General features: G+C 32.6%; 2 protein-coding genes and 1 long non-coding RNA gene across 4 annotated transcripts in view; all 3 read left to right on the top strand.

The window, feature by feature from the left end:
- Window positions 1-98: 98 nt before the first annotated feature.
- On the top strand, window positions 99-7418 carry LOC116345230 (activated CDC42 kinase 1). 2 transcript variants are annotated; one of them, XM_031774435.1, is made up of 7 exons: window positions 99-194; window positions 2405-3516; window positions 3593-3747; window positions 3820-3993; window positions 4058-4230; window positions 4295-6266; window positions 6838-7418. In XM_031774435.1, exons 2-7 carry the CDS (start codon window positions 2542-2544, stop codon window positions 6932-6934), a joined length of 3546 nt encoding a protein of 1181 aa, XP_031630295.1. In that variant the 5' UTR covers window positions 99-194; window positions 2405-2541; the 3' UTR covers window positions 6935-7418. The 2 variants fall into 2 exon arrangements, with proteins under 2 accessions (XP_031630295.1, XP_031630294.1); XM_031774434.1 differs by lacking the exon at window positions 99-194 and adding an exon at window positions 385-870.
- A 2075-nt stretch (window positions 7419-9493) lies between these two features.
- On the top strand, window positions 9494-13893 carry LOC116345215. The gene is made up of 5 exons (XM_031774411.1): window positions 9494-9639; window positions 12463-12675; window positions 12735-12811; window positions 13052-13144; window positions 13228-13893. Exons 2-5 carry the CDS (start codon window positions 12470-12472, stop codon window positions 13674-13676), a joined length of 825 nt encoding a protein of 274 aa, XP_031630271.1. The 5' UTR covers window positions 9494-9639; window positions 12463-12469; the 3' UTR covers window positions 13677-13893.
- A 376-nt stretch (window positions 13894-14269) lies between these two features.
- Window positions 14270-14563, top strand: part of LOC116345279 — a 1368-nt gene continuing 1074 nt past the window's right edge. The window contains exon 1 of the long non-coding RNA XR_004201493.1: window positions 14270-14420. This is a non-coding gene — a long non-coding RNA (uncharacterized LOC116345279). The remainder of the gene's footprint in view (window positions 14421-14563) is intronic.

Raw genomic sequence — 14563 nt, 5'->3', positions numbered from 1 at the left:
TCGTTGGATAATGATGCATTTGGCAATGCTGTCTGTACAAGTGTTGCTTTTTTTTTTAACATGCTGTAAGTTTGCAACGGACATCTCTCACAGTGAACGTCAGTTGTGGACTGCAGCTTCATTGAAAACAACAACAGCAAAAATACGCCATCAAGAACATTGAGTCACATTCGAACGAGCACATAACGAATGAGGTAGATAAAAACAATGAAAGAAAGAGCGAGAGACGACAATTTATGTGACAGCAAGTGCAAATAAATGTCTGTGATCGTTCATCTGCTTCATATTCTCTTTCGTTTTCTATCTTAGTTTCTGTTTTGAGTTTTTGCGTTACGGTCTTTATATTTTTTCTCTCGTTTTTTCGCGGTTTTGGTTTTTGTGAGTTTTGATTTCTCTAACTATCTATGTGAGTGTGCATCTACAATGGTATTGCCATTATGTCGCAAATAAAATTTGAACACCAAACAACTATACAAGATACACATCAAACGATAAATGACATTTTCACTGTACAATAGCATTTGTTCATTCTCTTTGAAAACTATGTAAATTAACTCATAGATTGAAGCATTTGTAAAAAAAATTCATTCAACTATTTGTAAAATTGACCACAATTAACAGTTTGTGTTGAACTGTGTCCGAAATTATTTGCCAAATTATATGTAGTCGTTCTGCTATCGAGAACATGTAAAACACCTGTATTATAAAAAAAACGAACAACGCAATGTTTCAGCAATAAATTCATTTCGATGAAAAATCAATCGTTTATTCTTACATCATTTATAAGTGAATACAAGTGAATTGAATTAAAAGCAACGAAAATGAAAATAAGAAAAACGAAATTTCAGTCATTACTTTTCAGTGTTTTTGGTGAGTAAAATTTGGCATTAGTTTAGGGAAAAAACCTCTGAATAATATGTTATCTTCAATTGATAAATCAATCGATTGTCCGTATGAAATAAAAAAAATGATAAAAAAGAAATTCGGTGCGAAAAAAAAAGTGGTGACCAATGTGTGATTTCTTCGACGTTGCATTCAATTTATGAACCCAAGAATAAATGTTTTTTTTTTCTGTTAAAGCATTATGCCATCACATAAAGACGATGTTCAATTAATAATAAAAATGTTTGCTACGATTGAATATCAATCATACGATATAGTCTTCGTGCGGTAAATCCAATAAATTGAAACATTCTACAAATATGTTGCAAATGCTACATGACAACAAAAGAGCATCACCAAGTTTTTCTACAATATAAACGAAAACGAGTTATGAATGTTCAAAAACAAAAGAAGAAACAAAACAAAATCTCCACACACCTGTGGTATATAAAAACGACTTCATTAAAATGCAGCTTTCGTACGTATGCTGTACGTAGCATGTGTGTAAACGAAAATAATAACTCAACAATGTGTGAACCTGAACTTAAAAAAAAACAGTTGCGTCAATGCATTGGTGTGCAGTTATCAAATACGAGAGAAAACTCTCTTCTCAATTGCACGAATATCAATCGAATTCGTTGCACTTAATGAAGATGAATTCACATAAACAGAAAATATATGCCATCTGCTTGCAATTTAAATTTTAAAACGTACACAAACAATACACAATGCCAACCAAATTAAACGAACTTTTATTGCGATTATAAAAAAATGGCTGGAGATAATGTGACCACCGATATAGATGTAGCAGACCTTTTTATTTTTATCTATGACATGTAATTGAAATTTATCACTTGGTGCTGATACCGAAATGTATACGGAAAATAGCACAAAAATAAAATCGAGAAGTTCAATGATAAATTCAGAAGATAAATATTTGTTACAACGGTCAAGTTTTTTGTTTTCAATCAATTTTGGGCATGATTTTCTTTTTGCAGAGTTCTACAAAACGAGAAATGCACACACCCACTTTTACAATTATGCCATGAGATAAAAGAGAAAGTGCACTTGAGCATGTCAAAAAAGAGTTAATATGATACACCTTTCATTAGATTGAACTGCATTTAGTTTTTTTTTTTCTTCATATGCACAATAAAGCTTTGCAATCAATTGTTTTCTTTCGATCGTTTTCATAAATATGCAATGATTGTTTGTTGCAAAAACAAAATTATATTTCATCGAAGCGCAAGAAAAAACAAACCGATTTGTTCGCATTTGTAGCAACAATTACATGATGTTTAAGACATTTTCTCAGTTAGAACAAGTGCTATTTTGTTGAATATCGTGGTTAATTCTAATGAAATTAATAAAGTCAAGGTTATATTGAAGCGCAAGCTCAATTTAACTTGTATCGCATTTTGCGTTCATTTTTTTGTTTTTGTTTTTTTTTTTCATTTGTGTTTATTGCATATTTTTCATGTTATTTCTTTTTTTTTTCTCTTTTTTCCTTCATACACAATAGGCTAATTAAAGTGTGGTGGAAAAAGCGGCGATTGAGTTGAACGTGATTAATAACGATAATAAGTGTAAAAACTCACTATATATAGTGGAGAGGTAGAGATAGTTGTGCGACCAAACGAAACGAAGAAAAGTGTTACAATGGATGCAGATGAGAGTGAATGGCTTGTTGAATTATTACGGGACGTACAACTGGAACAATTTTACCCGAGAATTCATGATGAGTTGCAGGTCACTCGTTTAGCACACTTTGATTATGTACAATCAGATGACTTGGAAAAAATTGGGCTTGGAAAGCCAGCGATACGGCGATTAATGGAAGCGGTTAAAAAACGAAAAGCACAACAATGGCGACGAAATATTTTGTCAAAATTAATCGGCGGCGGAAAACAGCAACCGATGAAAAAGTCAAACATTACTGATTCAAGTGGACAATCCACATCGTCGACATTGTCATCATCATCGTCGTCACATCTGTCATGTCTCATACACGAGAAAGATCTAACGCTGGGCATTAAATTGGGTGACGGTTCATTTGGGGTTGTGAGACGTGGTGAATGGACAAATGTTGGTGGGCAAATACAATCAGTTGCTGTGAAAGTATTAAAAGCGGACAATCTCTCTCAGCCCGGTATTATTGAAGATTTTTTCCGTGAAGTCCAAGCTATGCATGCACTCGATCATCCAAATTTGGTGCGATTATTTGGCGTTGTATTAACACAACCTATGATGATGGTTACGGAGCTGGCGGAACGAGGCTCTTTACTTGATACACTTCGAAAACAATGCAAACACACACCGATATCGGTGCTATGGCAATGGGCATGTGAAATTGCAACTGGCATGGCATATCTTGAACAGAAACGATTTTTGCATCGCGATCTTGCATGTCGTAATGTTCTATTAACATCAATGAATAAAGTGAAGATTGGCGATTTTGGTTTGATGCGCGCTTTGCCACAACAAGATGACTGCTATGTCATGACTGAACATAAAAAAGTCCCATTTCCATGGTGTGCTCCAGAATCACTTCGCCATCGAAAATTTAGTCATGCCTCGGATTCATGGATGTTTGCTGTAACATTATGGGAAATGTATACGTTTGGCGAAGATCCAGTGAGTTGATTTTATTCTTTAATCATTTCATATTTAACGCATCTCTATTATTAATATGCATTTTTGCATACTACAGTGGGTTGGCTTAAACGGTTCCCAAATATTGAGAAAAATCGATCGTGAAGGTGAACGATTGCATCATCCCGACTCCTGCCCGCCGGATGTCTATCAATTGATGTTACAATGTTGGGATAAAAATGACAGCGAACGACCAACATTCGCCGCAATTAAGTGAGTAACGATTAAATAATTCACATCAACATTCAATATTTACAATAACAAAATGTAATTGTCCAATTTCAGAGAATTTATGCATTGCATTCCACCGCCAATGGTTCGAGCTAAGTCAGCATGTATGGAAGAAGGACGTCTCTCCATTGATCATGGTGATATTTTGGCTTTAATCGATGAAAGACCCGATTTGAGATTTATCAAAGGTCAAAACCAAAGAACATTCGATATTGGAACATTTCCCAGGTAAAATTGGACGACCACAAACAATTTATCGATTTCAATCGAATATATTATTGTTTCCCAACAGAAATATCGTTGAACCGTTGAAGGGAAAATTTCCGGACATCAGTCGACCATTGAACGATTCATTTCGTCACACTGGGCACGGATCTGTGCTGGGAAATTCGTGGGGAAATCCATCATTTCTCGATCCAAACTATTTAGGCGATGATAAAAATGCGCAAAGCGTTCGTCTTCGAGGTATATAGTGGATTTTTTTTATATGTTGTGGTGCGTAACTTAATTCTTGTTTTCGCAATTTCAGCATCGAGTTCGGCAAAAGATCGCAAACATAAATGTGCTTCCGAGCAACATGTTCGAGAGCGAAAGAGTATTGCACAAAAGCAATTTGCATATAATAAACTTAAAAATGAAAAACCCGTTACATCAAAGCATGATAACCGTAAAACATTGTCAGCACCACAACGGCCACCACAGCCAAAATTGATTAACTTTGAAAAGAAGGAAAAGGAAGGAATGCTAATCGATTTGACATCACCACAGCAACAAGACATCAGCATTCCGAATTTGATGTCAAATGGTGGTAGCTTTGCGCAAACCATGAATGACATTAGCATCCTTGATGCTCCAATCGATGTGCCAACTGAAGCATATCCAGATGATGACGCAAATGCAGTGAGATTATTTGATGTGGATAGTAATAAGCCCGAACCACCGCCGTATCAATCGCCACCCACGTACATGAATACATTTGGATTGAACAAAACCATCTCAAATGATCCGTTCGATACATCACATATTACAACGCAATCACAATCGAAAATTGGAATGCCACAATCCAATGCAATGTCATCGCATTCATACACAATCGATGATAGCACCAGCAACTTTATTCGGAATCAAATTCAAACTACAAGCAACAAAGAATTGATTTATATGAATCGACCATCAAAATCGAATAAAACAACTGAAATCGATGAAATCGTTCAAAACAAACTGATGTCCATGTCACACGGAAGTCCGAAAAGTGGTCACACATCGAGAGTTTCGAGCGCTTCTGCTGCTGCTGCTGCCACCACAACTGCACTTAGCAAAGATGCAGTGAAGGAAATGAATCAGTGTTTGGACAGTACATCTACAAAAATTGCGGACAATTCTATGTTGAGTGATTCATTGAGAGTAAATCTAAGCTCATTGACATTAAATGACACCGATGACTTTGAAAACCAAGTCCAGCCATCAACGTCGACGGCTGAAAATCCAAAATTGGATCGAGCATTTTTAGCGGAATTGGAAAAAGAGATTTATAAAAATGACAATGCCACCACAAATGTAAATGTAAACGTAAATAATGCACAATCGAATGAATTTTCGTCGATAAATGCAAAAGACAATACGGTTAACGCAATTTCAAATTCATTAAGTTGGCTAAAAAATGAATTTTCGGCAAATAATGATTTAACCGCACAATTTTATCAACAAAAAAGCACAGCCATAATGCAAAGTCCAGCCACAACGAACAAATATAACAAAGAGCTAACTATCAAAATGACAAATTCCGACGCACTCTTGTCAAATACGACATTGAGCAAAAAACTGTATAATATAGAAGTAAATAGTGCGGATCAAAATACAATGCACGCACCAACAACAAGTCAAATGGATGTGAACAATGTGACCGGTTCCACAATGAATAGTGGCAATCAAGCGATTTACAGTAATTATGCCATGGCTGGTATGCATTGCAATAATAGTGCATCGATCGAGCCGCATGATCAAAAGTACACATCGGCAAACTATGGCAATACAAACATGGGTGGCAATACAAACATGAATAATATTTACTCAGTTTCCAGCGATATATACGGAAGTGTTGCTGGTCCAAATGTATACGATGTTGTGGCATCAAGTAATTCAGATTATTATCAAATGATTCAAAAAAACGACCTTCAAACTGTGATATACGATGAAGTGGCAGCAGATGATATTCGACCACATAGGCCTGCACCGGCAGCACCACCACAAATTCTATCGTCGCAGCAAATTCAACGGAGACTTGAACGCGCCCAAAAAGAACGAACACAATTATACGATAATATTGAAGTGAATTATGTGAACAATGGCTTTTCCAATGCTGCCGGAAATCATTCCATATACGAAGAGATAAACCAAAAATCAAATATTACTCCAATCGACGTAGATCACGTATCCAAAGACACAGTGAACACGTTAAACAGCGGAACAATAAAAAACATGAAAATCGAACAACTGTTACGGTAAGAATTTACTTTTACAAATTACAAATAAGCTATATATATATATGTTAAATAAACTTAGTGGTTATCTAACTTGATATAAGTTCACCATATGAAATGGAGAGCGGATTGAATGATTTCCATCGATTGAAAATAGTGAAATAATATTACCATCAATATTTTTTATTTAATTAGAGTTAAAAAAAAACCTTAACTTTGCTTCAAACATCCATCCCTTATCTCTCATTAATAGCGCAAAAGGTCACAAAGCAATGTATACTCCCCTTTTAAATTCACAATGCCTACATATGTATATACTTCATTCGACTTTAAATGAAGCACATTTCATACTTTCATACTGTATCTCACCCATAAGTGTGTATAATACATAGATTTATGGTAGTACATATGAATTATTATTAGTGGGTGTGCAGGGTCATTAACATTATCAATCTTTTTTATGTACTTCCACGTGCGTTCACCAAAAAAATCATTTTTAAAATATTGCGTTACAATGGTATTTCGCTTACAAATGAAAGTGTTCAAGTCGAACATAAACTTATGCTAAATTTTTGTTTTCTTTATTTCACAGCCTGGGTTTGGCGCCACGTTTTAAGTGTGAAGAAGCGTTAATAAAAACTGGTTGGTCTATTGAATTAGCTGCATCATCTCTGCTGGAAAATACTTAAAAAAACATACTTGGATGAGCTTGCAGTCAAAAACAAAACAAACAAAAAAATCATCCACATTTATAACAAAAGAAAATTCCTACTAAAGCCAATTAAAAAGCGGCTTTTTAATTAGTCAATTAAAGTCAGAAGAGGATTTCCTCCGTTCACAGAGGATACAGAACGAATAAAAAGTATTGAATATTAACAAATTACAGATATTTTACGGTTAACAATGTAAATTCTATGAAAGTTCGTTAATATTATTATTGGTGATTAAATAATTTGAAGAAGAAGAAGAAAAAACCAAGAAAACACATGTAAAGATACATAAATACAGGAATTCAAATTGATCATATGGATATGTTCCACAAACCAATTTACAGAATATAATTATTTTTTAGAAAAAAAGTGATTCATATCTATTGCGTCAATTCGATCACTGAATGTGTAAACATATGAGAATGAAAATGAAAGCAAATAAATTTATTTTGGAACAATATAATCTTTACTGATTTTCTTTTCAATCGTTCGGATCGATCAAGAATTAAGTGGTCATCCCCTGTTTTTTTTTTTTTCAACATTTTATTTTCGAGCATGAAATACAAGAAATACAGGTAAAAAAATAATTAATAAACAATTAACAACCAGTTGGATAATAAAAGTACGAGGTGGCCCACCCTGATGGATCTTTAATTTAATAACTATTTTCATTGTCGAATAGAAAATACAAGAGTAAAAGTATGAAAGAAAGAGAGCGTATCGTTTAAACCAGAATTTTTTTTACCTTGATTTGAAAATTCAATGCGACATCAATTTGAAGAAATGCGCTTTATGCTTTTCATTGACGAAAAAATATTACTTTCATGCGTCTACTATGTGCATATTTCGTTATTGAAGCCAGCAAATAAATCCATTGAAAAGCGGAACAAAAACCAGTTAGAAGCTACTTTCCTACAATAATAATCGCTTTTAAGTGAATTGGAAACGTGTCCATAATTTTCGACATAACCAGTTCCGCAGTTATTTCCTTGCATCGGAATCATGCGCTTACTAATCAAATGTTTAACGTTCATTTGTAATTGTATATCTGCGCAAAATGTTGTCTTGCCCAGTCGCACTAATTCTTAAAACATGCACTATTAGCAAATATCTATTAAACACGAAAAAAAAAACATTGCGATATAATAATAACGCATACATTTCATTTTCGTATAGAAAATAAAAGAAAAATTGTACCGCTTCAAAAGACAAACTTTTTGATATCTGAACCATATAGCACCATTTCCCAGAATATTTCAATATTCAAAGCAAAATAAACATTTATCACATAGCATATGATAGATTTCACATTTTTTTACCAAATAAGAAATTATACTATTATTAAAATCTTCCGATAAATTTCGAAAAAGCAACTTACCGCTTAAGTTAAGTAGAATAGTAGGTTGTTACAGGGAAAAATATAGACATTTCAATCTTTTTTTCCGTATACCAAGTACGAAAGAACTATACAATTTTTTGGGATGTTTTAGCTAGTGAAACGCTTGACTAAAGTACTTGTTTCATATGAACGATTTTAAAATTCCATTACCTTGTCGCTACCTGCCATCTAATTGGTTTCTTGAGTAATAGCAAAAAAGTGCCAAAACTATGATTCAATTTAAAAACAATGCAGCTTTCAGGAAAAACCATTTGCCATTGGGCCCATCATTGCAATGTACTGCTATTGCATTTGTTGAAGTATACATTTCATATTTATTTTATTGGATTCATACATTTTTATAAGTAAATACGAATTTTTTACTTTTTGAACGTACTGAAAACGGCGATATGTGATCATTTTTGTCATATCGAAACTTCTTCATTAATTCAAATCACATAAAGCAGCAAATTCTTTGTATCACTCTCTGAAAGGAAATCTTTTGACTTACAGTACGCATCATTGCAATTATGGGACATAATAAAGAAATCAAACAACTTGAAATCTCCAAAGGTGGAATTTGCAAACATGTCGATTTTTTTTTTTTTTTTTCAAAAAAAAAATAACGGTCATATAGTTTTTATGACAGTTTGTTAACCATCCATCTTAAATTCCAAACATGATTTTAACTTTGGTTTAGCGATTGTGTAATTTCGAAGGCTGTTTACTCCATATACGTTATGTGTTTTTCAAAATTAGTATTCTGATCAAATGAATCATCTACGCACATTAAAATATGCAAACCTTATGCATGAAACACATCATGTAAATATTTATTCAAGTTTGCAAATAAAAACAAAAGACGACGTTTGGTGGCGATCGATTGAATTAAATATAACACTCAAAATAATAAGAAAACAATCTATCTTTTCGATGATTAAAACGAACATATTTTTGTGTACGGTAGAAATAATTGAATGAAGAGAGCAACAACAAAAAACTTTTACTCTTCGACATTTGCAGCTTGTAGTATTTATATGCAATGAAAATATCAGTGCTCACACGCAATAGCACCATGTTATGGTATGGAATGAATGGTATCTTGAGCGTTTGATGGTTTGCTCAAGCACATGTGTGTTCAGTATGCTTTTGAACACAGAAACTGATTCCACGAAGAAATTGCGGCTGCTGTTAATTCGTAAATTCATTTGTGCGATTAATTTTGATGAACACGAAACGAGTTAATAGTCGAGAGAAAAAAGTGTGCTGTGGCATTAAGTGGAATAAAATCTATTAATTTTTTGCGGTATTTAATCTCTAAATTGTCAAATAGAATAAATACAGTTAAAATTGAAAATCATTTTTTTTTGACATGATGGGCTAATTGTGTTTGGATTTAATAAACGTTGAAAATTCACTTTTGCAAAATTCCAACTGGCCATTTTCTATTTGTTTTCTATCGAATATTTTGTTATAGAAATGTTTTAGTTCCAAAGCAATCACTCATTTTTTGCAGTGTGAACATATTTTTATAGTATATTGGTCATAAATTTGCAGAATATGTGCTTGCTGTTTTTGTATTTGTATTTTTATCAATGATATCAACACAACGATTGTTCGATGCGTTCCGGTGCGCTGCCATTCAAGTTATGAAATTCCATTGATGTGTGGCACCTTTGATTTTACTCACTACAATTCTATGAATTGTTTCCTATTATAAAGAAGTATTATCACAATAAAGCGGCAAGTTCTAATATTTCTCACACACAAAAAAAATGATGGAAAATAGAACAAAGACACAATTATCCATGCACACACACAAAAAAATGATGTTGGTGCATTTCTGTTTGTTGTAAGCTATCAGTATCAATTTGCAGTGGCAGACTACTAACCAAAAATTAATTGAAAAAGAAAATGTTAAAAATGCTTTACAACTAAAACTTTGCCAAAATTCAAACAATCATTTTGTGTGTGTGCGACTCAGAATGTCAAATAGATAATAGATGGTGGATGAATTCACACAGATACGTATAAAACCCGATTAACAATTTACATTGTTCTGTTATTGGAACACTTTACCTATTAGCTTACAAATCTCTTTTATTGGCGATTTTCCTTCATAGTGTTATCATACTACTCCAAAAAAAAGATGTAGGAAACTAGTGTAATTAGTTCAATTAGTACAAATTAAATCCATTTTGTATTTAAAGAGAACAAAACTGAGATAATTTTCTGTGTTTATGAAAGATGATGTGCAATTTGTGGAACAAATCTAGAATCTAGATGCATTGCTATGAATGCCAAAACAATTGGTTTGTTATAAATGCAAAGAAAACAATGGATGTGATTTTATGAGTCAAGAAAAATGCTAATTCAAAATTGTCATTCTATAGACACTTTTCCGAAGGCATATATCAAATCATATCCACAAAAAACTGAACAAATGGAGTGAGTCACCTTTCAGAGAGATCACTGAGAAAATATCTAATTTGTGAATGATATTCAACAATCATAAAGATCATTTTATATGAGAAGAAGGTCGTCTGTCGATAATTCAAAATTTGCAATAATTCAAACTGAATTTTGAAAGCCAAACCCAACTTTGGCAACTTTTCGAATGAATTTAATGGTTTCAACCACATCGAATTGTCGAGAGTCGACTGTAGATGGTTAACATAATTTGATCGACCAATTCAGATATTTATTAGACTAATCACATGCTCAACGAGTCAAAATTACCATTGCAAACTCTTGCCGTACAAAACGAATTACAATTTCGGGGTAATTTTCTGAACATTTTTATATGTAAATGAAGAAGCAATGTTCGAATAATTTAAGAAATTAAGTAATAGAAATAAAAACATGTAAAAATGAAATGAACAATAGATACAATACAACATGCAATGGTAGCAATATAAAAAGCATGAAAAAAAATTATTTGAAATGTATGTATTAGAGTATTGAAGTTAAGTTGTATCGATTTAAACGCGTAAATATATTCACTAATTAAGGTATACAATTTCGAATCGGTAGCATTGTGTGCATGAATTTTTTTCTATTTGCTCTGAGAAAAACTGCATAAACCTGCGAATAGTCCCCGAATATGAAAAACAAAATTACCAAAAAATTCACAATGAATTGAACAACACGAAAAAAAAAATGAAAATTAAAAATGGAAAGGAATTTAAAGGCGCAAAAACAACCGAAATAAATACAATTGTAAAGTGTTAATTAAAAAAAAAAATAAAGGAAAATCACTGGGAAATATTGGTGTGTGTGTATGAGCGGACGGAAAGCAATGGTGCGAAAAAATCAAAACAAATAAATGCAGACACTGGCAGCGGCAACAACATCATAAATTAAACATGAACATTAACATGATTGAAATAGCACGCATAATATAAACTCATCTATTTAATTAACGTTTATGGCTTTTTTCCACCTTTCTCCACATCGCACACAAATTTTGATGCTTCGGATTTTTTTTTTAATTCTTCGTTTCTTTTTATGGCATATGTATTTATTTTACAATTTTGATAAAACAAAGTATCAAAAAATTGAAATGCATCATATGGATTGAATGTTCAAATGCTTTGCAATCTATGGCATTCGGCTGCATAACTATGCAGAAGCAATAAACACCAAAGTGCTTGAAAAGAAAACCGCAAAATGATAGAGCAAATAAATTTCACACAAAAAAGCACATACAAAAGTAGACATTTTTCGGAAAGATAACAAGATTATTCCCAGTTTTTTTTTCTGTCTCTATGTTTTTACAAAGACCAGATAAAATCATCTATCTATAGTCATTTTATCGGCTATTAAAATGAATGATTTTATTTATGTGTGCGCAATGCACGTAAACCTACCAATGCACATTTTTTTTGAATTGGTGAAACTTTTTTTTGAGCTATTGTACATATTTTCAACTTGTTTCACAACATTCGAGAGCCTCTGTTCCCCGAACACCAGCCCAGCTATTGCTAAAGAGTTTATTTTTTTGTGTGTGAACATAGCTATAATGGAAATTAAACTTTTTCTCGTTTAAAATTAAAATTAGGCCGCTTTCAGTAAACTAAGTTGAAAAAAAAATATATTATCTAATCGAAAATTATAAATGTTGTTTTAGAATCGGTATGATGAACTATCATCAGTCTCAGTCTCGATCATCGCGTATCAAGTCATTGCCACGAAATGATGACTCAATCTATTGCTCTGCGATCGATACATTATCAAATTCAAATGTAACCGATATGACACGATCATCGAGTCGACAATCAGTCAGTGCACATTCACGCAATTACATTGATCCGTGGGATTTGGAAAATTATGACTACATAAGGTATGCAAATTAACAAATGACTGCATAAGAAACAATAAACGATCTATGCAAATTTTCAGAAGCATGGAATCCAATGAGTCGAATCCCACACCAAATTCATTTCAAGATGATATATTGAATCCATATTATTTAACAAGTGAGTTCATTTTGTTTGGGCACGCTAACATTGATGTATTTATGTAAAATATGTTAAACGAATGAAAATAACTATGCAAATTGCATATATAATGAGTATGCAACTGCTGTATATTTGTTTGAAAATAGTTGTACGTTTTTTTTTAAATCAATCATTCGCCTGATATTTGATTTTCTATTTAAAATACGTAACACAAAGCCTTGAACTAAAAACGGCTAATTTGAACCTACAATTTTCCAGACAACAAAATTGACGATTGCCCATGTTACGCAGGTTTGGACGAGCAATTATTTTACAATGCAAAATACGAAATGATTCCGGACGCTTTCACAGGTGAAACTTACTTTTGAAAGTGATTTTTATATTTTGATTTTATCAAATACATTGTTTCTTTTTTCTTCTACTATTTTCCCAAGATATGGAAGACATATCATCAAACTCATGTAGTGGAAGTACAGTGTCGACACTTCGGTCTCATCCACAGATACATTTTCCACCGCCGCCTATGCAAGCATCATCTGCGTACGAGTGCTATGCAAATGTGGTTGTACCGAAAAGACGTAGCATACCATTCAACAATGAATCGATCAGTGTGTATCACGATGTTTTGAATGATCAATTACACGAAACACCACCAATTCAATATCCACAACCACAATATTATTATGATCAATATGGTGGTTATGAATGTATTGAAATGCAAAATATGCCAGTATACTATGCGCCAAGCAAATTTCGCGATGATTATGATATATACAACAAGAGACGACACCTGGAACGATTTGGACTGAGTAAAAAAGGTCTGCTGCAAATTGACTACAGCGTTAGTTGGATGAATCTACAACGGCTCATATCGAGCAAATGATCAACACGTATAAACGTGTTGTATTTCAGACCAAATGCACGCTAAAACCGATGAAATTAATAAGATATTTAGTCAAGTAGAGGCATTGGACAATATTTTAACAAAACACTAAACTGGCATTATAGTTAATATTGCAATATTTTTTTTGTAATGATAATTTGATTAAAATGACACATTGTATTGCATAAAATAAAATAAAATATACAATTTCACATTTTATTTTGTAATTGTTTTTATCAAAAATTGTTTGATCAACATTGTAAGTCGCCAATAATGTCAAGTTGTTGTAGTTTGTGAGATATTAGCTGATGTCACGCGCAGTTTAAAATTTATTTTGTCGTTAAATGATTATTTTGGTTGTTTTTTTTTTTTAATTTTCTTGAGTACCGAAATCAAAATTCTTGAGTACCGAAATGAAATCTTGATTACCGGTTTTCTGTGAAAAAATGTCTTATTTTACGCTCTGTTTTTGTTACTAAAGAGTTTGAATAAAAATACAGAGCTACTGAAAATACAATTTCACTGTAATGAAAATATATCAATGCTATTGAACGTAGAAAATTGTTATTGAAAAATGGCAATACCAGTCGTAGTAGTTGCTTTACGTAAAAATGTAGTAAAAGAACTTAACTACGTTCGAAGATCATATGTGACACACGTGATGCGCGGAAGTGCTTCTCACCACATGAATTTTAGTCACATATCAGCCGTCACTAACATCAGACGTACATACGATTGATTGTGGTAAGAATTTTTTTTTTTTGAGTAATTCATGTAGCTTATTCAAATATAAAACTGAAAACATTGAATTTATTATATATTTTCTTGAAAAAGTTTGATAATATTCGATCGGCGCATAGGATAAATATTTTTTTTTGTTGTATTCT

This window comes from Contarinia nasturtii, unplaced genomic scaffold, assembly GCF_009176525.2.
Source record: "Contarinia nasturtii isolate CC-2019 unplaced genomic scaffold, AAFC_CNas_1.1 Cnas_scaffold_1240, whole genome shotgun sequence".
NCBI classification, from domain to species: domain Eukaryota; kingdom Metazoa; phylum Arthropoda; class Insecta; order Diptera; family Cecidomyiidae; genus Contarinia; species Contarinia nasturtii.
Note: the sequence above shows the minus strand (reverse complement) of the source record. Positions and strands in the feature narration are given on the sequence as shown.

Bases quoted from the DNA above. Each gene is read 5' to 3' on its own strand.
- LOC116345230 (XM_031774435.1), top strand. From the start codon at position 2,542: ATGGATGCAGATGAGAGTGAATGGCTTGTTGAATTATTACGGGACGTA. The intron at 3,517-3,592 runs GTGAGTTGATTT...TGCATACTACAG, and splicing joins ATACGTTTGGCGAAGATCCA to TGGGTTGGCTTAAACGGTTC. The intron at 3,994-4,057 runs GTAAAATTGGAC...GTTTCCCAACAG, and splicing joins GATATTGGAACATTTCCCAG to AAATATCGTTGAACCGTTGA.
- LOC116345215 (XM_031774411.1), top strand. From the start codon at position 12,470: ATGATGAACTATCATCAGTCTCAGTCTCGATCATCGCGTATCAAGTCA. The intron at 12,676-12,734 runs GTATGCAAATTA...GCAAATTTTCAG, and splicing joins GAAAATTATGACTACATAAG to AAGCATGGAATCCAATGAGT. The intron at 12,812-13,051 runs GTGAGTTCATTT...ACAATTTTCCAG, and splicing joins GAATCCATATTATTTAACAA to ACAACAAAATTGACGATTGC.